The 25,401-nt window shown below is 39.2% G+C and overlaps 3 protein-coding genes and 1 pseudogene across 5 annotated transcripts in view; 2 read left to right on the forward strand and 2 right to left on the reverse strand.

Annotated features, from left to right (window-relative positions):
- Window positions 1-3,057, forward strand: LOC118896419 (annotated as a pseudogene).
- ZBTB6 (zinc finger and BTB domain containing 6) lies at window positions 1,428-5,942 on the reverse strand. The gene is made up of 2 exons (XM_036856550.1): window positions 5,887-5,942; window positions 1,428-4,759 (listed from the first exon to the last, which is right to left on the reverse strand). The coding sequence occupies exon 2, from the start codon at window positions 4,748-4,750 to the stop codon at window positions 3,476-3,478; it is 1,275 nt and encodes a 424-aa protein (XP_036712445.1). The 5' UTR covers window positions 4,751-4,759; window positions 5,887-5,942; the 3' UTR covers window positions 1,428-3,475.
- A 1,088-nt stretch (window positions 5,943-7,030) lies between these two features.
- ZBTB26 (zinc finger and BTB domain containing 26) lies at window positions 7,031-19,855 on the reverse strand. 3 transcript variants are annotated; one of them, XM_036856396.1, is made up of 2 exons: window positions 19,795-19,855; window positions 7,031-11,390 (listed from the first exon to the last, which is right to left on the reverse strand). In XM_036856396.1, the coding sequence occupies exon 2, from the start codon at window positions 11,378-11,380 to the stop codon at window positions 10,055-10,057; it is 1,326 nt and encodes a 441-aa protein (XP_036712291.1). In that variant the 5' UTR covers window positions 11,381-11,390; window positions 19,795-19,855; the 3' UTR covers window positions 7,031-10,054. The 3 variants fall into 3 exon arrangements, with proteins under 3 accessions (XP_036712291.1, XP_036712292.1, XP_036712290.1); XM_036856397.1 differs by having other exon boundaries at window positions 19,799-19,848; XM_036856395.1 differs by lacking the exon at window positions 19,795-19,855 and adding an exon at window positions 17,655-17,875.
- Window positions 19,856-19,986: 131 nt separating this feature from the next.
- Window positions 19,987-25,401, forward strand: part of RABGAP1 (RAB GTPase activating protein 1) — a 159,896-nt gene continuing 154,481 nt past the window's right edge. Inside the window, exon 1 of the mRNA XM_036854765.1 lies at window positions 19,987-20,215. The gene's annotated coding sequence lies outside the window, so the exon portion shown is untranslated. The remainder of the gene's footprint in view (window positions 20,216-25,401) is intronic.

The raw sequence follows: 25,401 nt of genomic DNA on the forward strand, positions 1-25,401 counted from the left end.
ATGGCTCTTTCTCAGGAACGGTTGACCTTTGAGGATGTGGCCATAAAATTCACTCAGGAGGAGTGGGAATACCTGGACCCTGCTCAGAGGGCCTTGTACAGGGACGTGATGGTGGAGACCTATAGGAACCTGATCTCTGTGGAGATCTTCTGATGGTTCTCACGAGGAAGACCTTGCTAAATTGATCGAGCTCTGGGGAAATCAGAGACAAGCAGTCAAGAGAGCAGAGCCAGATGAAGGAGCACCTGGCAGCCCTCTCTACTCACGTGACAGAGCTGGAGGAAGATCTGTACATGGCCAGAGAAGACCTCATTAAATCTGATGAAATGAACACGAAATTGAAACGAGATGTCCGTGAAACTGAGGCTAAAAACTGCCAGTTGCAAGAACGCCTGGAGCTGGCACAGCAGAAGCTGCAGCAGACCCTGCAGATAGCAGAGGTGCTCCCCAAGGTGGAGGCGGAGCTGGCCCAGAGTGTGGCTGCACTCTCCAAGGCACGGCAGAGAGAAAATGAATGAAGAACATAATAAACGCTTATCGGACACTGTTAACAAGCTTCTTTCAGAATCTAACAAGAGGCTTCAGCTTCATCTTAAAGAGAGAACAGCTACTCTAGCAGAGAAGAAGTCTCTCCTACTAGAAGTTGAGAATGCAAAAACGCAGTTAGAAGAAATGCAACATGGTAAGGATCAGCTAAGACTAAACCTGGAAGCCCTGAGAGCTGAACTGGACCAGACGAGGCTGAGAGGAGCTGCATCACCAAGGCCGACCCCACTTGGGCAGCGTCCCAGATGTCAGGTTCCCCGTGGCAGATGGGCCCGCAGACTCCTTCAGCAGCAGCGTGGTGTGGCCGCACCCCCAGAAAGGCCGGCTGCCAGCGCTGCGTGAGGAGACTTCCAGGACACCAGCTTCCCGAGAAGCGGTACAAGGTGACAAGATGACCATAAAATGTGGAACCTCGGCCCCCTCCTCCCCGCTGTCCCTTTGGCTGGACCGGATGCACAAAGGGGCGCTGCACACAGTCAGCCCCGAGGACACCAGGGCTGGGCACAACTCAAAAGGTTTGCAGGATGGCCCCGTGAGCAACCCCAGCAGTAGTAACAGCAGCCAGGACTCGCTGCCCAAAGCCCCCAGGAAGAAGGTCATCAAGTCCTCTATCAGCCGCTTGTCTGACAAGAAAGAAAAGGGCCAACCTGGACATCTTGGCAAGGAATCGTGATGACAAGGTGGTATTGCAGAGACAGAAAACTCATCTCAAGATGCCTTGGGACTCAGCAAATTGGGAGGACAGGCTGAAAAAAATCGTAAACTTCCAAAAAACAAATGACCCCATATCCAAACACTGCCCGACAGCGACCACTTGGAGACCCAAGTTCCCAACCACTGAATTGCTTGAGCCTCACGAGCACGACATGTGAGAAACCTGCTGGCAAAAACAACTTTTTATTAAAATCGTTTTCAACTCGTTAGGAGGAAACATCTTACTTTCAGACGTAAGTGGCCCACAGAACTGTACACTTTTATCTTAAACCTGTTCAAGACAGGAACTTAAAGTGAGCATTTTAATGGTACAGGGAAGCACCCTCCCCTGCCCTGGCCCTGGTGCTCCCTGTGCAGACAATTTTTATTTATGAGTGACTGGAAAACAGTGACTAAAAGAAGTAGGAGGTTTATAATTCTCACCTAACAGGAAGTCCAGAGGGTGCAGTGGGGTGTGATGGATCCTCTGCCCCTTCTACCTCCATGACCACTTAATCCTTAGTGTCCTTACAGCAACTCTCGCATTGTGCATTTTTTTCAGTCAATATCCTCATAAAAAGAAAAATAAAATGGTTTTTTGCTCTCTCTTTTTATTGTATCTCTATGAGATGATGGATCCTTACTAAATTTATTGCACTAAGTATTTCAATATATGTAAGTTAGAATATTATGCTATACACCTTAAACTCATAAAGTGATGTATGTCAAGTACATCTCATAAAACTGAGGGGGAAAAGGCAAATAGAACACTTTAGGAAAAATGAAAAAAGAAAACTCTAGGGAGGGTTATAAAAATTGCATTAATGTAAACGAAAAAAGTTATTAAGAGAATACTAATAGCTACCCATATTTAAACTGCTCATCTAGTGACAGTAAGAAAACTAATATATATTGCCAATTCAAGATAAAAAAAGGAATGAACTACTGACACACACAGCAACATGGATGAGTCTCAAAAGCATTATGCTGAGTGAAAAAAGCGTATCAAAAGGGAACATGCTACGGATTTCCCTGGTAGTCCAGTGGGTAAGACTCCGTGCTCCCAATGCAAAGGGCCTGGGTTCGATCCCTGGTCAGGGAACTAGATCCCACATGCATGCTGCAACCAAGAAGTCCGCATGCTGCAACTAAAAGATCCTGTGTGCTGCAACTAAGACCCAGCGCAGCCAAAAGAAATAATAATTTTTTTTTTTAATAAAGAGGAACATACTATAAGGTTCCATTTATGATATTTCAGAAAAGGCAAAATTATAATGATGGAGAACTGTTGCCTGGGTTTAGTGCTAGGATGAGAAGCTGACTACAAAGGGGAAGCATAAAGGAGTTTTGGAGGGTGATGGAATGTTCTGTATCCTAATTGCAGTGGTGGTTGCATAAATCTGTACATATGTAAAAATTCATAGAACTGTACACCAAAAACAAAGGTCAATTTTACTGTACGTTAACCAACAAATAAAATAAATTTCAAAAAGGAAACAGAAAAAATATCTTAGAGCTTCATGCCAATGGTATAATTTTACTGGCCACAAAATTATTAAATGTAACCGTATTAAATAAAATCAAGAAACCTGGGCCCAATTAATCATTTCTAAAATATGTATACTAACAACTCATGGAAATATTATTGTAAGGAATATTAGCTTATGTATAAGGAAAGTCTGCTACTTCCAAATGAATTTGAATTGTGTTCCTTTATGGTTTAAAACAATAGATACCTTGGTGTTTAGTTTAGAATCCAATAGAGTTGGTTAAAAAAAAAATTCACTAGTCCTATCCGTTTTTAAAATCACTAATAATGGGTAATAGTATGTTTTAAATTTATTTTCTCTTCCCATTATCCTAATTTATTGAAGTTATGGTATGGTTGGATTTTACACTTATATCAATTATCTAGAGACTCAAAATCAGAATCTGGAAATACTGCTGGATCCTCTGTCACTAGAATCAAGAATATTTAAGAGGAACACTATTTCTCTAGGTAAACCACTGGGACTTATATGTAATGTATGAGATAAGACAGCATCCTCTCAGCTTTAACATGTCTCCCACACTTTGGAACTGGTAGTACAAGTTCAGAAAGAATAACTTGTGTAGGTAGACCAAAAATAAGACCCAAAGATAGGGTTGGAAATGCAATATTACAAATGCTGCATTTCTATAGAAAGACTTGCCTAACAGAATGATGTAAGGCTTACATAGCAAGGTGTGATTCTAATTATAGTCGATTTTGCCTTTCCAGATCATGCCTGGGTAGTTTTTCACCACTGCTTCTGCCATGGACAGAGGTTAAGTGCTTTTTGAGAGCAGATTTGTGCTTGAAATCCATGTCACAACAGTGGCATTTGTATGGCCGATCCCCACTGTGGATGTTCAAGTGGTCCTGAAGTGTGCTTTTAGCAGTAAATGTCTTCAGGCATACAGTACACTGAAAGGGCCGTATGCCCATGTGCCCTCGAATGTGCCGGTTGAGATTTTTCTTTTGGGTAAATGTTTTCCCACACTGTAAGCACAAGAACAGTTTATGCATCTTAAGGTGGCGCAGATAGTTTTCAACGTGAAGAAACCCCCGAGGGCACCGGGGGCACTGGTGCCTCAGGGAAAAAGCATCCTCTAGATTCTGAATCTCATTCACTGTACCATGACTTCCTTCAGTATTCTCACAGAATAAGCCCTGATCTTGATTCCCAGGAACTTCTGCCACTCTGCTCTCAACTGTAGAATTGATCAGTGAATGCTGTGTTTCCGAGAAATACATGCTTGCTTTTGAAGAGGTACAAGGCTGTGAAAACTTCCCATTTTCTACACCCCCAGTACTGATTGATTCCACATGGAGGATACGAATTTCACTGTCTTTAAAACCTATGTCTACTGAAGACAGCTCCGGTGACTTCATTTCCTTTCTTTCTGATGTCAAGCTCTCTACTGCAGACTGTAAAGCATTGCTTTCTTCTTCTTTAACATGGAAATCTATGTTTACAGGACTATCCTCTGAAATTTCAATGATCTCACAGTCTTTATCTGAATTTTCTTCTTCATTCTTAACATCTGGTTCAGAGGATTGACACAGGTCAGCATGTTGATTGTTATTTTTCATAGAAAGATCAATTTCCAGATATTTTGACAAAGCTTCTGTGCACTTTTCCACAATGTGAACCATCTGAAGGTAACTAGCAGCAGTCAAGTATTTCAAAAGCTCTTTCCTTTTAACTTCAAGTGCTCCAGTGTAGCAAGAGAGCAACAATTTTCTGCCAACTTCTGCACTCTGCAAGATGGTGATTCTGACATGTTTTGACTGCGTGAGTAAAAATTGATCTCTCATAAAAGTGGAGCAAGCAGCTAAAATCACCTTGTGCCCCTGGAACTCAGTGTCATTAATATAAATTGAAACATCACAAAATAAATTCTGCTGTCTCAAGAGATTCATTTTCTGCAAGACTACATCTCCTTGCTGTTCAAACTGGAAGTGCAGAACATCAGACTCAGCAGCCATGGTCACAATCTAAGCAAAATAAAACATAAACATTGATGTAAGGATCGGGGATGCTTTCCTACACTGTGATAGTAAAAACAAACAATCAAAAAATCCTAAATCTAAACTGGGTAGAAGACAACTCAAATTCTAATCTGGGCGCTAAGAGTGAACCCCTATATAACCATCTCAAGACCCAGAAAAATAAAACGCATTTCTCTATGATCTTGTGGTACATCTTTCATACTTTTGTTACAGAACTTATTACGTTGAATTGTACTCAACAGTTTCTATGTTTTTCTCCTTGACTAAACTGTATGTGCCTTGTGTTCAAGGACATTGTTAATGCCCACTACTAAGTGGACTTAACTCAGTTTCCCAAATTAGAAACCTTAATGTAATCTCCAAACTTCCTATTCCTCATCACTACTGCAGGTCTTCCTTCTGTTCACCTGGACCAATGCAGTCTCCTTGATATGACACTCTCCTACATTCCAAACTACCCTCCTAAGTGGCACCAGATTAACATCTTTTAAAACTTTTTTAAAAATTCTATTTTACTCTTCTGCTTTAAATCCTCCATTGCTCTCCTCTACCTCCAGGACAGCCTAACCTTCTTAGCAAATACAAGATCTTTCATTATTTGGCCTTCACCAACGTTATGGCTTTACCTTTCCTCTATCTTTTACACTGAAGCTTCTTTGATATTTAGATTTTCACCACTGGCCAGACAAGAAGACCCAATTACACCTTTGCACATGTTACATTCGCGCTTTCAGCTAGTGATTTGGCTGAAGGCTCAAATCAAGTAAGATTTATCCACCCGTCTCCCGGACAGAGTCAGTTGCTCTCAGAACACCACGAAAAGGAGCCTGGTTCATCTGAGTTCCTGCAGCGCGCACAAGGGCAGGCACAGAGCAGGGGCAGCTTCGGGAATATCTGTTGAACTGAATCCGGACCCCAGGTGGCCTGGAAGATCCTCCAGTTCGCCACATAGGTCTTCCCGAGCCAAGCCTGCCAGGACCAAGGTCCTGACGGCCAGGTGTCTGCAGCACCCCTCCAGCCACTCCCGGGCCGCGCCTCGCTGCTGCCCTCCTCCTCCTCCGCCTCCTCCTCCGGCTTCCCCACCTGCCGGAGCTTCCCACGCGCTCACTCACCGACTCAGAAACCAGAGCCGAGCTTTCCGCTGCAGCGGCGGCCCAGGCCGGAAGGTGGGGTCAGTCTGGGAGGAAACACATCCGGTGTCAACTAGCTTCATTCTTTACTGGGGCCCGCTGGGCGTCCCGGAAGGACATCCTGAGACAGTCTCCCTTACTCCCCCCACGCCTGGAATAACAGAAAAGCCCCCGAATTCTGGCAAGTCCCATCTCTCCTGTCCCACTTCCGGTACGCAAGCCGGTCCCCTCCGTGAGCTCTCCTCAACATCCGAATAGCAGACAGGTTGTGAAGTTGGGGTACAGCGCGTCTGTCAGAGTACCCAGCACCGGGACCCCTGGGAGGCCCTCCCGGATTATTAGGGGCCAGGTCCTCTGCTTACCCTGAAATATACAATTTAAAAGGTGGCGGAGGTAAGGAGAGGAGAGTGCCATCGGGATCAGTATTCGAGATTGCCTAGCTAATGCCCCATCAGGATCTGGATCCCACCTCACCGCTCAACCTACCGCTTCCTCCCCACGCCCCTACCCCTCTCACTTCCTTGGCAAACCCAGGCCTTCTATCTCAACCGTTGGCCCGGCTGTTTCCTCCAACATGCTCTATCCCTCCTACCACTCATCCTTCAAAATCCCATTCATCCATCGTTCATAAATCACATAATCCCTGAAGCCATCCTGAACTGCCCGTGAATTACTTGGCTCCCAATTGGGAACCAATAAACCCTTTGGCTGCCTTAATGATGGCAATTATCGTACCTGTATTGAAATGTGTCCCACCTAGGCAGAGGTATTTAGGACAGTGACTTACTGCTCCTTGCATTCCCAAAGTCTAGAACTTAGTAGGCGTCAAGGATTTGCCAAATGAAGGAATGTCTCAGCTAATTCTTAAAAGCAGTTGCTCCATCCCCTCAGTCAATAGCACAGGAGGAAGTAACTGACCCTAGTAACAATTTCTGGTTAGCCCAGATTTGCTTCTGAAGCCAAGCTCAGCGTGCTTGATTAATGTCTTTTCAAGAATAGGAGTGAAGAAAGCATTCCTGTATTCAAATTCAAGCAATTGGAAAGGGAAGCAGGAGGGGAGAGAGAAAATAAACCACTGACACCAGAGCTTTAATTGTCAAACTTTTATTAAGGAAACTTCCCCATAATAAGTGAAGAGGTAGTTCACAGTATGTCTAACATACAACAGATTTAGAACAGCTATTCACCAGCTGAAATAAAATGTTCTGGGTTGTTTGTTTAGGATAATATCTTAGAAGTAGTGACACTGGTCACCCTCCATTTATAGACCTTCTAATAAGGAAACTAAAACAAATTAAAACCACATCTGATTTACCTCAGAGCCACTTCAGTTTGGAGTTTGCCTTTAAAATTAAATAATAAATAAATAACTGTGACACAGTAATTTTTTAAAAACCAAACTATGGTGAAGAGAGCCCTCTCTCATTTTTAGTTATCCTGGGGGTCCATAAAATACAAATGCTGAATGTCTAAGGTTTTAAAAAATCTTCCTCCTCTACAAGAATACGACTAGTTTTGAAAGTCATCTTCCCCTGTAAAACATATTTGATATCAGTAACTTGACCACTTTGCAATACAATCTAAGAAACATGTATAAACAAAGAAAGAGAAAAGTCAAGTACCACCAAAATTAAGAAAATGTCTCACAGAAACAGAACACCTCTCCAGCCAAGAAATGGGAGACACTGTAAACCATGTCAGTAGTTTGCCGTTGAAAAAGGTGAGAGCTAGAAGATTCAGTGATACAAAACCATCAAGATGCTAATTTAAAGTGATCAAAGAAAGCAAGGCAGTTTTCTTTATTCTTCCTAGGATAAAACCAAATTGACACCTTATCTCACTAAGACTACATGAGACTGTAAGCTCTGTGAGGGCAGGGACCATAGCAATCTTACCTTCATATCCTCAGTATCTAGCATAGTGCCTGGCAATAGTAGGTGTTCAATAAATGTCTCTTGAATGTCTGAATGAATCCAGGAATAGTCTCCAACCAAAGAGACCAATCTTATTTGAACCCATGCCTTTTAGTCTTCAAACCAGTAACAAAAACAGGACATGAATGTAAGCAGAGGAAGCACTCCAACTTGAAATTTCCCTGTGATAAAATGATGTTCAGAGAAAATAGCGAAACATTGGTTAACATGTTAGTGTCTCACTGTTGCATAGAATTGGTACTCTTTGGCTGGATCATATAAAAACCAGAATGCTAGGCAGCATCATTGGACCATATAATGAGTGACATTAGGCATAATAGATACCTGTTAGTCTTATCACTCAATTTTATTCTCATTTAAAATCTTTTAACAAAAGGTAGAAATTATACTTCAAATCAGATTCACATATAAATGCATCAAATTATAACAACTTTAAGAACTCCCTCTGACTACTCAAGTTAAAACTAATTTTTGGTTTATCTGTACATGGACTCTCATAGCTCAGAAACAAAAACAGAAAATCCTGATGGAAACTAAATAAACACTGTTTCAAGACAAAATCAGTTTCACATTTGGATCCTTCTCACATTATTCTTACTTGTCCTTGCCCTTCCTAATCAACATCTAGCAAATCAGCCACTTGCTTAGGAAAAATGTAATATTCATCCTAACCAAAAAATAATTAACTTACAAAAATAAATCCTTCTGTGATGTTTTGTTTGCAAAATCCAGGATGTCTCAGAAAGCAAACAGTGATTCACAGAGGGGAAGCACAAACTAGGAACTTTTTATTAAGGTATTCTTGATCATGTACTAAATCTTTTCAAGCCAAGGGACAATGAGAAGCGAGGAGACTGTAGCTCATATTTAGTTACTTATCTACTTTGGCTAACCTTGGCCAGGCCACCTCTTTGGGCTTTGGATATCCCAACTTAAAAAAAGAGAGGTGGACTAAATGATCTCTTAAGATTCTCTATGGACTCAAACACTCCTATTACCTAAATCTAACTCATGGGTCAGAAGCTAATAAGACTCAAAATTTTATTTCTGAACTATAACATGTGCTTTAGGAGAAAAACAGTTGTTTTGTTTTTCCATAATGGAAAATCAACTTTGTATTAGTGATCTATCAGAGGTGACAAGGTGGGACTATGTACCTTTATAGGAATATCTAAATGCAAAAACCTGATTGCTCCTGTGACCCACTTTTTTCATCCATTTTAGAAGTTAAGGTACACAAGGAAATGAGAATTCAGAGACTATTACAATACACTGGACAAAACTCTGAAGGCCAAACTCACCTTACTGATGGCTAACTTCTAAAACAAAGCCTAGAGAATGACTCCAGATAGCCCCTTTTTAGAGAGACCATTATGCGTTAGCACACTTTAAATGTGCCTGGAGCAATCCTGACTTCAAAAGCATCACCAAGTAAGTTAGAGATTAATTATAAACATTTGGCTTCTTTTTGGGGAAGACCTCCCAAATAAGTACTGTTGTACAACTGTACTACTATCCTTTGTTGATTATGCTCCCCATGCCGATTCCTAACTATCTGTCTGCAGGTGTTGCTAAAAATATTGTACTCTGGTCTATGTGAACTTCAATGATGTGAAGTTGGGCCATATACTGTTGAAAAGAGTACAGAATAATCTAAAATACTATAGCCAGCTCCAAGACAAGTACAAATTGTAGGAAGCAGATTCATTCATTTATCAGACATAGATGAATTATCAGTAGGCAAGGCAACTACAAATTCTATCACATATTCAGGCCAACAGCAGTATCTCCTTATATCTCAGCTTATTTTCTGCCAATGAAAAATATTATTCGCTTCTCTTAGCATAGCATCTATTAGTGGATTGGAGGTGATATTATTAACTTGTTGGTACCTTCAGAATGTGCCCAGTGAAAAGTCTAAAACAGTGTCAGTCTAAGACATAAGTCAATGTTAGGTAGACAGGTGGAATACTCCTTGGGAAAGGAAAACAGACATCACAGGATAAATAATTCAAAACAGAACATGGGAAAGGGCAAAAGGGAGGCAAGACCACTCCAAGTGGCAAGTTGCCTGGTCTATTAGTGCTTTGACTCACCCTTATGACTTCCAAAGCACAGAGGCTTTGGAGAAGTCAAATTCGCAAAATCACTCCTAAAAAGACTCAGACTATTGCCATGTTTGCAGTCAGTTCTAGTTAGGAGCATAAAGGCCCTACTCAATTCACACAAGTACTATCATTCCTTAAGTTCAGGACAGCTTGGGCCAGTTTACCTGCATCCAGGACCTGTGTCGCATCAGGCTGTGGCTGACACCCTTTAGAGTCTGTGACTGTTGTACATGCAAAAGAATCAAAGTCCACTGTGAGGTCTTGCACATTTCTTTCATTGGCATTATCAAAGCTGTTTTTGCCATGCAGCTGTTTAAGATGTTTCCTCAAAACTGGCTTATGTGCAAAAACCATGTCACAATAGTTACATTTATGGGGCTTATCTCCACTGTGAAGGTTAAGATGATCCTGTAAGGAACACTTCTGAGAAAAGGTTTTCCCACAGATTTTACACTGGAAAGGTTTAATGCCGGCATGCACACGCATGTGTCGATGAAGGTTGCCTTTCTGAGTAAAAGTCTTGCCGCAGAGTAGACACATAAAGAGTTTGTGCATTTTTAAATGGTTGGCGTAGTTCTCCAGGTGACGAAACACCCTGGTACACTTTGGGCATTGGTGATGCCACTGTAGGCCTTTGTCTACACCTCGAATATTAGGCCCAAAGACATCTTTTGAGGCCATGATGATGTTATCACTGCCTGTGTAAGACAGGGCATAATTGTGGAGGTGGTTTTGTTCTATTTCACTTACTCTGTTTTCCACAGTTGAATTTATCAGGGAGTGCTGGGGCTCTGATGAATGTAAAGCAGTGGGTTCAGAAGAAATAAACTGGTTCTGATCTTTTTTACTTCTAACCTCTGATACATCCCCAATAGATTCTACCTTAACAATCTGAATATCACTGTCCTCCATATCCATACTGTCTTCAGATGGATGGATACAAGGTGAGTCCTGCTTTGGGGAGCCTCTGGCATCTCCCTGATGTTCTTTTGACTGGGGAGAAGCACTCTGCGGTTCACATCCCTCTTTACTATCCATTGGTTGTTTTGGCTTTATAAACTTCCACAAGGCCTGTGTGCACCGTTCTACAATGTGGCTCATCTGAAGAAAGCTCGCAGCCGTCAAGTAATTTACCAGTTCCATCTCAGGGAATTCCAGCACACCACTGTAACAGGATAAGAGCAATTGTCTCCCCACTTCGGAACTCTGTAATATGGAGATTTTCACCTCTCTGGAATCGTTCAGTAAAAATTGGTCTCTTAAGAAGGGGGAACCTGCAGCAAACACAATTTTATGCCCCTGTACCTCAATATCATCTATGAGAACTGTAACATCACAAAATTTATTCTCTTCTCTTAATTTGTTCATTTTTTGTAACATTGAATCTCCATAATTTTCAAACTTGAAGTGAAGGAGATCTGATCTTTCAGACATTTTGGCAGACCTAAAGAACAGAAATGTTAAAAAGGATGAATTTAAGAAAATAGAAACAATTAAGAAAACCTGGATTTTCCTTCCAAAACCAAATTTGTGTTGTCATACCTGTTTATATGTATCTGAATAAAATTTTCCTTGAAAGAGGAAGCTAGTATAACTGCTTTCAAAGGCTGTTAAAAATTACTCCTTACCAACATCAAGTGTCAATTACACCTAAGGAGTGGACTTGTATCCGTGTAAACAGCTTGGTATTCATTCAACTTTTTAAGATGCTTAATACAAGAACAGTGCTTGAGTTATTCCAAGGGCATTTTTTTTGCTTCTCAAATGATAATTCTATCAGGTTTCAAGAACTACCTAAAACATCCCAACAAGTAATAATGAAATAACTACTTTATTTTGCATGATACTGTGAACCTGCTTCTTCGAAGACAAAACACTCTTTTCCTTCACTTTGTATTTTACTGCAGTGACATTGCTTGCCCCATTCTTGGGTAAACCCTCTTCTGTTTAAACTGATGTGAATTTACTCATACAAGTATTTCTGCAATAAAATGAAAGTCACATGCCTAAAGGGACAACTTTTAGACAGTGTCAAAGGCACAGGTCTTTATCCTGTGCATTTTGGACAAACCTAAACTCTTTCTGAAGAAACATTTCTTGATATATGAAGTAAATATTTGACATAGAAAAACCAGATGAGTCACTTGGTGGGAATCTGAGTAGGAGTAAGGTGGATCTAGTTAATCCTTACTAGATTCTATTCTTTCTTCCTTATCCCTATTTATCCATCATTACTCATCAACCGGACTACTAGAACTGATTCATAAATATTCCTTGGTTCCAGCTTCTATTACCTCTAATCCAACTTCTACACCATCACACGTCATCTTTCAAAAACACAGATCTGATTATATCCAACTCCTGCCTAAAATCCTTCTGTGACCTCCCATTGTCTCCTGGATGAAGACTAACCTCTTGAATATAAACTGATCAAGTAAATTTAAGAATAATTAAGGTAAACACTGGCATAAACCATTCAACCACAGAGAAGGTGTCTTTGCCAAAACTCTGTGTATTTGTCCCTTTATGAAGCAATTCCTTTGGAGACAGTCCCCATGTTCTGATTCCATACTCTTCAAACGATTTTCTGATAACTTGGCTTCCCGTGTGTCACTCTAAAGGGAAGGATAAGTTAGCCATGTCAACATGATATTGTCAACACATTTATTATTTTTACAATGACAATCCACCAGTCTATATAGCAGTCTTCTGTGAGATCAGTAGGTATATCAGGTCTACCCCTGAGAAGCAGCTCTACAATCTCAGTGCATCAATAAATTCACCTTGAACTTTATGTATCCATCAACTCCGTAGTTGAGAATCACGAGACAACCAGCTGTTCCTAGCAACATCTGGCCCCGAAGCCCAATCTTTATAATTTTATCTTCTAGAACACTGAATTACAAAGGCTCATAGAACACCAGCTCGTAAAGGCAGCATCTAGGTCTCAATCATATTGCTCAGTGCCTGGTTCATGACAGCACTCTACTGACTCCAAACCTTAGCAGTTATTTCTTTAGTCCATAACACTATTCCTAGCCAATTCTGACTCCTTTATTTCCTCTGAGGGCCCTTCCCTAACCCCTTAGATTAGAAAAGTTGTCTCTACTGGACCTATAACTAAGTACTTCTAACATAACACTCAGGATACCAATACTTGTTCCTTCCCCTCCAAACTGCAAGCTACATGGCATTAGAGAGAAGAATCTCCACCCTATTCAATGGAGCTAATGCTGGGAACCTGCATCTTCTAGGGCAAAACACTCTTTCCTTTGGCTTCAAATTCTACTTAATGCAGCCACATTACTGGCCAAACCCTCTTCTGTTCAAACTGGTGTGTATTCCCATCACCTGATATTGTACTAAACACACGGCAGGTGCTCAGTTTGCATTTGTTGAACTATGCGATTCATTTGACAGTAGTAAGAAGCAAGAACTGCTGTTAGGAAGACCAATGCAGTGTCTGCATAAGCATTGCAGGTCTGAGGCCATGAGAGCCTAGAAAGGAATGAAAATGGGAATAAGGAGCAAGGAAAAATAACAAAAAGATATTTCAAAAAACTTGGTAACTGGAGATAGAAAATGAAAAAAAGTGACGTGTAAAGGTTTTAAACTTAGGATTTCAGCCGAATTAAAATGTCATTGAAAGAGAGGTGAGATTTAGGAGGGGGAACTGGTATGGCACAGGTATATTAAAATATATATATACATAAATTATAAGCTTTCCCTTTGTATGGCACTCTGAGTGTACAGATAATGAATAATCACAATGAAGATGACAGGAGGGATGTAGAGAAGCAAATTCAGCATCATAGAAAAGGTGGTGAATATCAAATGAAAAGGAAAAATCTAGGAGACACAGGGACTATATCAGTAAACAAAGTGGCACAACTGTATTATCTATCTCTGGTCAGTTTTAGCAACTACAGTAGCTTAATATATTTGATCTGGAAACAGTGACTGTCCCAATTTATAACTAGAAATTATATAAATGACTGCTGTTCAAGTGGCCAAACAAAAGGGGCATTCTTTCTTAGAGGTTTAGCTTGTCCTAAATTTACTGACAGGTCAGTATTTTCCTACTCACACTGAAAAATGAGCATTAATTGCTTCCATCTATAATATGACAGTACTTGCAATGCTTTAGACAACTGTCCTCAGGGATTGTTCCTTGAAGTTCCAAAGACGGGAGTTGGAGTACAATTTCATTTACTTCCTATTCATCAGTCTCAAGAAACTTACCAACAGGAGCAGTCAAACAGGTATCTCAGGAAAGTGCTTGATTTGTCTGCTATAGTCCAAGAATATGAGGAAAAATTATTCTGTTTAAGAAGTTTTCCTTAATGTCTCAGCTCACTGTACTGTCTCCCTTTGATAAACTCTTATTTCCAGGCCACACAGTTTGTCCTTTAATTGTTTCTTGTCACTAGTCTCTCTTTCCAACAGACTGTTATTTATTTGAGGGCAAGGACCAACTGTTATTTTTTACACAGCTCATTCAACAAAAACCATAATTAACTCTTAATGTTCCCTATGAAATTATTATTGAGCTATGGTAGAGATGCTCTACATTATCATGATACCCTCTTTTGAGTGCCCTGGGGAAAATGTCTTTCTAGGGTTTGTTTCCAAAAAATAGTTTTAACAACATAAAACCAAATTTTAAACAAAATTTCTAAAATGTCAAAATAAAAAGGAACACTTGTTTCATATGAACTGGTTTAATTTTGTTTAAAAATAAGAAAAATGATAGCTAATCTTTACTGAATCCTTGCTGAGTACCAGGTATAGTGCTAAGTGCTTTACCCAAGTTGACCCATTTAATCCTCAAAATCTCTATGAGGTAGGTATTATTATCATCTCCACTTTGCCTATGAGGAAACCCAAGCTTGGTGAACATAAATAACTTGCTCAATTTAAGAGAGGTGGAAAGTATTAAATGTTAGAGGTAGAACTGGTGCCCAAGCTGCATGATGCCAAAATTCATGTATGAAACAACTAGGCTAGCTGAAGTTTTATCTTATGGCTGTTAACTGTGTGACTGTTCAGATCTCCCTGCTCATATCCATTCAGCTGTACACTTATGATTGATATGCTTTTGTGTATTTAGTTATGCTTCAATAAAAGTTTTATGTTTAAGAACAAAAAGTACAACTTAAGGCCAAATTTGTGTCAAGTCTAGAGGACTTTAATAGTAAAGCATTTATGTATTATCCTCGTCTTACCTTCCTTTCTCAGTTATTTTAACTTTATATTATTTTTCTATCTTTTGTGTATTTATCTTTTTTTTTTTAACATCTTTACTGGAGTATAATTGCTTTACAATGGTGTGTTAGTTTCTTCTTTATAACAAAGTGAATCAGCTATACACATACTGTGTATTTATCTTTGTAGAATGAAACTTAATGCCATTAACAAACAAAACTTAATAAAATTATGACTATTTTAATAGTCTAGTAACTTAAAGAAAGTAAAGATCTGATCAGGTAGAATAGAGACTTGGTCCCCACATTCTGTTGATTCTTTCCACAGAATGATTTCCAAATTCTCTCTCTATATTCTTACTACAATTGGCATGGTTCAGGTCGTTATCATCTGTTGTCTAGGTTACTGTGATTAAGTCTAAATACTGCTGAGTTTCTCTCAGCAAGTTTTAAATGACCCATTTCTCAAACATCAATGAAATAGGAATAGTCTCACTTAAGATCATTCTCTCTTTATTTATATTTACACAATTCTTCTATAATCATTTCCATAACAAATGTTCCAGCTGATTTGAAAATTTCCCTTTGTTCAAACAGGAGTAACCAGAAAGGATCAGTGAATATTCTACGTTCAACAACGTTCACTGCCGTGCGATGGGCAGTGCAAAAATATCCATGTTTCTTATCTAAAATGCCTCTAATAATACTGATAAGGAAAACTTTTCTATTCTGTTAATAAACTCCAAAGCTGTATGTCAGTCTGTTTCCTCATCTACCTCATAAAAGTGCCTTTATCTTTCAACTTAGCACTCACAGCTACTTGGAAATCTTTCTTCGTCTTTCATTAACACCATATGCCATTTTTCAAAGAGGCTGTAATAAACTACAGCTTTTCTCTCTATAAAACTCAATCATTTTCTTCTTTTGGGTAACTTTCATGACACTGCATTCTCCAAGGTCTCACTCTTTTGTTTTACTGTAAGATTATAGAAATATACCCTTCTTGGAAAAATTTTTTAATATAGGTAAAGTAAAAGTCCCCTCTCTCAGCCTCCTTCCACTCAGTTCTCAGTTGGTTCTAAGTTTCTTCCTTAATGACTCTCCCTCCCCTCCATTTTTAAAACAACACTTCTATATAACAACACTTCTAGCCACAGAAGATAAAAAATAAAATTAGGTTTCTTACTTATAAACTACATATATATTGTTTTGCAACTTTCTTTTTTCATTTATTGCTTTTGAGGGTTATTTATATTGAATAAATAGACCTAGTTCATTCTTCTTAAACTGTTGTACAGAAGTGGGCAAGTGACTTAATTACTGGCCTCAGTTTTCCACCATTCTTTTGCTGATCTGTTCCTCAAGGGTTCACTAAATTGTGTAAAGGTAAGTATATTCTTCAAAGCTTAGTCCTTGACTTTTTGCTGTTTTCTTAATGCTTACTTCCTCAGAAAGCCTGTCTTGGTTTCTCAATATTTTATTACCTTCTCTATTTAAAAAATTCCTAACTCTCCATCCTCATGGCTAATCTTAACCAAACTTAACCTCAATTCAAGCTAATCAAAAATACCTGCCCTAGGCTACTACTCTATCACTTGAAATGCATGATATCTAAACTCTTACACTGGCTAAAACTCAATAAGTCAAAAACAAAAGCTTATGGAGAATGGCTCTGAGAACAGTAGGCGTGGAAGCAAGAAAACCTGTTAGTATGCTATTACTTTAACAGATCAAGATAGAAATAATGAGGGCCTGAATAATATGGAAACTGAGCGGAAATAATATGGACGGAGAGAGGAAACAGATTCTAGAGATATTTCAAACAAAGAACTGATGGACTTGATGACCAAGGTGGGAAATAAGAGATGAAAGGTCAAGATGACTCCAAGATATTTGGTTTGAGAAACTGGGTATCTTTGACAGAGTGTCATTCAATAAGCTAGGGAATATTGGAGGGATGACCATGGGTCAGGTGTTAAAATGTTTAACCATTAAAAAAAAAAAAAAATCCCACAAGGACTCAGAGGCAAAGAATATACAAATCAATTTTCACTGCAAAGTAAAGGAGCTGTTACAGTGGAGGATTACTGGACTGAATGTCAATATTATGACATAGTATGAGTGTGTTTCATGTTTGGTAATTGCAATCATTGTTGCTTTTGTTGTGGTCATCCATGTACAATGCTTGGTGTCAGTCTATTTATGTCTTGTAAAAATAAAATACAGTGTGTGTGTGTGTGTGAATAAAAAAAAAAAAAAAAAAAAAAAATGTTTAACCAGAGGAGCCTGCATGACATTAAGGAGAAGATCCATTAGCTAGCTGGATACAGCTCTGAAGCTGAAGAGGAGACCTGATTATAGATAATAAGTAATAGATGAAAGCATGACATAAACTGACCTGTGAATGAAACTGACCTAAAATGGCACAGACTGGAAGAGAATCTAAGACAGAAGAAAAGAAATAAAAAACAAATACATAACACAAACATAAATCCATTACTTACCTTCTTCTCAATCTGGATCTCCTTCCAAGCCTCTCCATTTTTTTATTAATTGAGTCTATCTTTGCTTAAATTTTTCCCATTCTTTTGACTCCCATATTCAATCACTGCTTAGTGCAGTGGGTAAAACCATATTTCCTAGAATCAAAACCTTGCTCCACCACTTACTAGCTGTGTGACCGTGGGCAAGTTACTTAACCACTTCTGTTTTTCAGTTTTCCCACCTGTCAAAGAATATTACTTCATAGGGTTGTTATGGGAAATTAAATTAATTTTAAAGTAAATTCATTTTTAAAATTAAGTTAATTTTTAAAAGAACTTAGAATAGTGCCTGGAATTGTGCTCAATAAAGGCAAATGCTAGGTAAGTAAGTAAATAAAGCCTGTCAATTTTCTTTGTGAAATCCTTCATATGTGGCCCTTTTTTCATTCTCATTTGACACCAAACCACTTGAGGTCTGCATTATTTCATATATTATCACCTCATCACTCCATTAAAATCGCTTTGTAAAAGGTCACTCATGATCTCTTGATAAAGAAATGCCATCTTTTTTTCCCCTCATTCTCCAAATGCTCTGTACCAACTGTCCCAGTGGACCCTTCTCAGTATTCTCTTCTCTTGACTTCTGAGTCTTCCTGGTTGCTGGAACCCTTATATTTATCATCTACTTCTTATATTTTATCATCTACTTCTGTTTCTGCTACTACACCAACTACTGTTAGTTCTAATTTTTCTTTCTGCTTTGTAAATGCAACCATTCCCCCCCAAATATTCCCTTCTTTCTCAATAACCCCTTCCTGATGCCAGCTATTCCCATGGCTTCCACCTCTACGCTCTATGATGATTCAAACCTTTCCTCTAGCCACAGCATTTAGATTGAGCTGCAGATTTGCATTTCCAACTCTATACTGGACAGCTCCATGTGGCTATCTCACTAGGCCTTCAAGTCAACATATCCAAAAAATGAATTTGTCATCTACACTAGGCTTATGGTTTTATTGCTGATAATGGCATTAACATTCTTCAAATACCACAGGCCTAAAACCTAAGACTCAGCTTCGATACTTCTTTCACCCTCAACATCCAATTTATTATGGAGTCTTTACAGCATTCACTACAGCATTACCTGCCTTCTTTCCAATAATACTGTCATAACTCCATTTCAGGATTTCATTACTTCTCACTAGACTGATCCCACTACTCCTTCAAAAGAATCTCCAATGAGGGCATGTAGACTTTAGCTAAAGAGTCCAGAATCAGTTTATAGAAATTCCTATCCTATAGGCTGACCTCCAGAACCAGATGGTTTTCTACAGTGCAAATCCGACTATCCCAGTCTCCTGCTCAAAATTCTTCAAAAAGTACCCACCTCCTTTAGGATTAAACCTTCACTATCTGGACCTCGGTCTACTTTCCCAGCCTCATATCTCAGCCTTTGCACAAGAGCCCCGCGCCCCCCTCCTCCTCTTCCCACACAAGTTATGCTCAGTCATTCCTTCACAGCATTGCAAATGTTCCTCCTGTAGGAAAAGCCCTTCTCCACCTTATCCTCTCCAACAAATAAAATTGAGAAGTCACTTTCTTTCTTCAGCCTCCCCAGCAACTGCCCCTTGAACAGTTCATACATATATGACTGATTCATACATCGCAGGAGCACTCATTTGTTTTTATCTGGCTCCCAAACTTGACCCTGAAACTTGGAACAGTATCTTACGAATTCCCAGTGCCTGACATAGCGCCAGAAATATAAAGGTGCTGTTGCCAGTGGCAAAAGGGTAACTAACCTAGCTTAGTACTCATAATGATTCTCGCGGGCTGGCCCTGAGGCCTTGCCATGGCCCAGATCTGGCACTTCCTACAAGATGCCAGAGTCGGGCGTTCAAGCAAACTGCTGAGCCCTCGGCTGGGGTCCCAGGAGGAGGTCCCTGGGGGCATCCTTAGGCTCCCCACTCCAGACACTGGGAAGGGAAAGGGGCGGGGCACAGCATGGGCCGGGCCTAGGGCTCCATAAGTCCCCCCGGGCCTAGGCCAGCCCCTCGGCCCCCATCCCAGGGCAGGTCCCGGCCAATCCAGGGCCCCAAGGGGGCTCCATTTTGAGAGACCTCGTACCCCTACCCGGCGCTCCGGCCGCCTCCGCACTTACAGACCCAGGGGAAGGCCACCGTCAGGATCCGGCACCGCCAGGAGCTCCGGCCCCTCGGGGCTCCGGGAAGGGGGAGGGGCAGGGAACCCGAGCCAAAGGGGGACCCAACGGAACCGGAAGGGCAGCCCTCGCCGGACAAAGACAACTTCCAGGTCCTATGGTCCTCTCCGCCAATCGGAAGGCTGGGAGGGCGGCGGGCTCGGAGAGGGACCTTCGGCACCGTGGGCGGGGTGCAAAACGCGTGCCCCAGACTCCTGCGAGCATCTCCGCCCGTGAGCCGAGGTGCGGGTGCCGCGGCTCCCTAGCGTTTGGGGCTCAGGCCCCGCGCGCTTCACTCCTTCTCAGCCGCTCCTCTCTAGCTGCGCCTCAGCTGTCTGCTGCCTGCGTGGGCCTGAAGGGCGCCTCCGCACTTAAAGTGTTGGTAAGCCCCTCCCGCCTAGGGATGTGGACTCGCCGCGTTGGGCCCAGAAAGTGGAGGGAAGGAAGTTTACCTCCCTCGCTTTTTGGATGTTGGTGTTTCCCAGGGATCTGCATTCTCCGTTACCTACAACGTGCTGACTATTCACAGATCTCTTTTGCCAGACCAGACAGCTCTCTTGAGCTCCAGGGTCAGCTGCCTAGAAGACATCTCCAACTGGTTGTTCAGTGTTAATGTACCTTTGAACTCAAGTACATCCGCAGACCTGCTTCTTAACTCCTGTAGTCCTCGTGTTGGTGAACGGCATCATCCACGCAGTCCTGCCCACCAGTAAACTTCAGTACCATTCTAGAGCCCTTTTCCATCTTGCCAGTCCAATGGCTCTCTGGCTTCTCCTCCTTTTTAGGGGGTGGAGAGGGAGGATATTGTGGTAAAACATGAATAATATTTATCATTTTAATCATTTGTAAGTGTGAAGTTCCATGGCATTAAGTACATTCACAATATTGTAACCATCACCGCTGCTATAGCCAACTTCATTCTTTTGCGTGTCGTTATCGTTTTTCCAGCACCGTTTTTTTTTTTTTTTTTTTTTTTTTTTCTTGTTTGGGAGTGTTGATTTTATTTGTTTCGAGTCCCAGGTCTTTTTGTCTTTCCAGCAGTTATTCCCCCTTCTTCTCACAATAGCATCCCCATTTCCCCTTGAAGTTCCCATAGGCTCCATCATCAGTCCATATGGTTGGATTGGACCAGCACCGTTTTTGAAAAGTCTGTCCTTTCCCCATTGAATGGGCTTGTCACCTTTGTTGAAAATCAGCTGACCATGTATGTGAGAATTTATTGCTGGGCTCTCTATTCTATTACATGTGACTGCAGCTCTTACACTAGTACCATATTCTTTTAGTTACTGTAGCTTTGTAAGTTTGTAAGTGAGGAAGTATGAGGCCTCAACTTTATTCTTTTTTCCAGATTGTTTTGGCTATGCCAGGCCCCTTGAAATTCCATATGAATTTGAGGATCAGCTTTTACATTTTTGAGAAAAAGGCTGTTGTAATTTTGATAGAGATTGTGTTGAATCTGTAGATCACTTTGGGTAATATTGCCATCTTAATTTTAAGTCTTCCTGTTTAAATATGAAATGTCTTTCCATGTACTTAGGTCTTCATTAATTTCTTTCAGCAGTGTTTTCTAGTTTTCAGGGTATTTAATCCTTTTTGATAATATTATAAATGAAATTGCTTTTTTAATTTCCTTTTCATATTGTTGCTAGTGTGTAGAAACACAACTGATTTTTGGTGTTGGTCTTGTACCGAGCAATGCTTCTGAATTTGTTTTTTGGCTCTACAAGCTTTCTTGTGGATTCTTTGGGTTTTTCTATATATATGATTATGTTGCCTGTGAATATAGTTTTACCTCTTCGTTTACAATTTGGATGCCTTTTATTTCTTGTCTAATAGTTCTGGCTAGAACTTCCACTACAATGTTGAATAGCAGCAGTGAAAGGAGGCATCCTTGACTTGTTCATGAGTTGTTCTTAGAGGCGTAGGTAAGCTACTGATTTAGATGTGGGTTTTTCACAGATACTTTTATCATGTTGAGGAATTTTCCCTCTGTAACTACTTTTCTGAAAGAGCTTATCATGAAAAGGCACTGTATTCTGTCAGATGACTTTTTAGCATCAATTGAGATGATCGTGAGTTTTTTTTCCTTAGTTCTTATTAATGAGATATATTACATTGGTTGATCTTATGGTAAACCACTCTTGCATTCTTGGGATAAATCCCACTTGGTCATGGGGAATAATCCTGTTAGTATGCTATTGGATTTGATTTCCTTTTATGTTGTTGAGGATTTTTGCACCTATATGCATAAGAAACATTGGTATATAATTTTCTTGTGATGCGTTTATTTAGCTTTGGTGTCAGGATAATGAAGGCCTCATGAGATTAGAAAGCATTCCCTCTTCTTCAGTTTTTTGGAAGAGTTTGAGAAGGATTGGTATTAATTCTTAATTAATTATTTTAATTAAATTAAATATTTGGTACAATTCACTGGTGAAGCCATCTGGTGCAAGACTGTTCTTTTTTGGGAGGTTTTTGATTACACAATCTCTTGTTATAAGTATGTTGAGATTTTCTAATTTTTCTGGAATCCATTTATAATAAATAATTTGTGTGTTTCAAGGAATTTGCCCATTGTTTTCTAGGTTGATTTTTGTTGATCTTTTCAAAGAAACAACTTTTGGTTTCATTGATTTTTTTTTTTTTCTCTCTCTTTTATTTTGGTTTATTTCCTTTCCGTTTTATTTCCTTCCTTCTGCTAGCTTTGGGTTTAGTTTGTTCTTTTTCGTATTTCATAAGGTATAAATTTAGGGTATTATTTTGAGATTTTTCTTGTTTTTTAATGTAGCCATTTACAACTATAAATTTCTCTAATTACTGTTTGCATTGTATCCTATAAGTTTTGTATGTTTTTATCATTTTTACTCATTTTCAAGTACATTCTAATTTCCCTTTTCAGGTCTTCTTTGACCCATTTGTTCTTTAAGAATGTGTTTCTAATTTCTACATATTGTGAATTTTCCAGTTTTCCTTCTGTTACTGATTTCTAACTTCATCCCATTGTAGTTAGAGAAGATACTTTGTATAATACCTATCTTTTAAAATCCATTGACACTTGTTTTATGGCCTAATGTATGGCCTGTCCTGGAGAATGTCCCATGTGAACTTGAAAAGAATGTGTATTCTGCTGTTCAGTGGAATGTTCTGTACACTTCTGTTAGGTTCAGTTGGTTTATTGTGATGTTCAAGTCCTCTAACGCCTAACTTTTCTTTATCTGGTTGTTCTATTCATTATTGAATGTCGGCTGTTGAAGTTTCTAATTATTATTGTAGAATTGTTTATTCCTCCCTTTAATTCTGGTCATTTTTGCTTCATATATTTTGAAAGTCTCTTCTAGTTATGTAAATGTTTATAATTTTTATATAATCTTGCTCTTTTGAACCTTTTATTAATATATAATGACCTTCTTTGTCTCTTGTAACCTTTTTAAAGTCATTTTGTATGACCTTAGTATAACCTCCCCAGCTCCCTTTTGGTTAGTACTTGCATGGAATATCTTCTCTTTTCTTTTTTTTCCACTTTTAACTTGTTAATATCTTTGGATCTAAAGTGAGTATTTTCTAGACTGCATATAGATGGATCATGTTTTTGTTTTTGTTTTATCCATTCTGCCCATCTCTGTCTTTTGATTGGAGAGTTTATGCCATTTACATTTAAAGTAACTACAGATAAGGAGGGACTTATTTCTGCCATTTTGCTATTTGTCTTCTATAGGCCTTATAGCTTTTGTGTCTTTCATTTCTTCCATTACTGCTTTTTTCTGTGTTTATTTGATTTTTTGTAGTGAAAAGTTTTGATTTATCTCTGATTTCCTTCTGTGTATATTCTATGGACATTTCCTTTGTGGTTGCTATAGGAATTACATTTAACAGCCCAAATTTATAACAATATAATTAAATTGATACCAACTTCAGTAGCATACAAAAACTCTCCTGTACAGCTCTGTCTCCTCTTTCTGTTCTTGATGCTACAGATTACATCTTTATACATTGTGTGTGTAATAAATTAGACTAATATTTTTATGCATTTGTCTTTTAAATCATGTAGAAAATAAAAATGGAATTAAACAATAATTACAATAATAATTCTATAATTGCCCATACATTTATCTTTACCAGAGATCTTTATTTCTTCATATGGCTTTAAATATTGTTGAGCATCCTTTCATTTCAATGTGAAGGATTCCCGTCAGCATTTCTTGAAGGGTGGTTTTAGTGGTAATGAACTCCCTTAGCTTTTTTTAAAATCAGAGAATGTCTTAATTTCTCCCTCATTTTTGAAGGACAATTTTGCTAGATACAGATCTGTCAACAGTCCTTTTCTTTCATTGCTTTGAATATTATCAACCCACTGTCTTCCAGCCTCTAAGATTTAAGATGAGAAATTGTCTGATAATCTTATTGAAGATCCCTTATATGTGATGAGTATTCTCTCTTGTTGCTTTTAGGATTCTCTCTTTTCTTTGGCTTTCTACAGTTAGATTATTATCCTTTCTCCCCTTTCTCTCTTTTCTCCTCTTGGGATGCTTACAGTGGTATGTTGTTTCTCTTGACAGTGTCCTACAGATCTTTTAGGCTCTGTTCACTTTCACATTTCTTCTTTTTTTTTCTGTTCCTCAGACGGAGTAGGAAGAACATGGAATCCATCTCTTTACCTAAACAACAATCGTACTGGCAGAAACTGTCTGAAGTAACTATTTTGGAACTCTGGAGTCTATTTGAATGCTTGCATTTTCCAGGGGAAAATTTGGTTTGTCAATTGAGGTTAATTTCAGTCAGTGTGAGCCTTTAGTGTGATAGCACCTACTCGTTCCTACTCCTCAACCCTGTGTAGGCAGTCATGTTCATATTCCTGGTATGGCTTGCTGGAGCCAGGGTGGGAAATAAGAAACTTGTTCCCAAATTCTAGAGTTCTGTATTTTATTTTTATTGAAGTATAATTGATTTATAATGTTGTGTTAGTTTCAGGTGTACAGTAAAGTGATTAAATTTTTATATATGTATATATTTTTTTCTTTTTCATTATGGTTTATTACAGGATATTGAACATAGTTCCCTGTGCTATAAAGTAGCACCTTGTTGTTTATCTATTTTATATGTAGTAGTTTGTATCTGTTAATCCCAAACTCCTAATTTATCCCTCCCCCACCCTTTTGCCCCTTTGATAACCATAAGTTTTTTCTATGTCTGTGAGTCTGTTTCTGTTTCATAAATAAGTTCACCTGTGTCATATTTGAGATTCCACATATAAGTGATATCATATGGCATTTAGACAAAGACTTTAAAACTGTCTTAAAGTTGCTCATTGAGCTAAAATGAAACATGGATGAAGTCTGGAAAATGTACAAAAAAATGAGAATATCATTAAAGAAACAAATTATAAAAAGGAACTTAAGTGAAATTCTGGAGTTGAAAATATAATAATAGAGAGAAATAAATTCACTTAGGGGGTTCAAAATCAGATTTGAGCAGGCAGAAGAAAGAATCAACAAACTTGAAGATATGTCTTTCAAACCCGGTTCCTTTTTTCCCCCCCTTTCTTTTGCCCTAGTTCAGGCCTTTCTGAAC

This window comes from Balaenoptera musculus, chromosome 6 (genome assembly GCF_009873245.2).
Source record: "Balaenoptera musculus isolate JJ_BM4_2016_0621 chromosome 6, mBalMus1.pri.v3, whole genome shotgun sequence".
Lineage (NCBI taxonomy): Eukaryota > Metazoa > Chordata > Mammalia > Artiodactyla > Balaenopteridae > Balaenoptera > Balaenoptera musculus.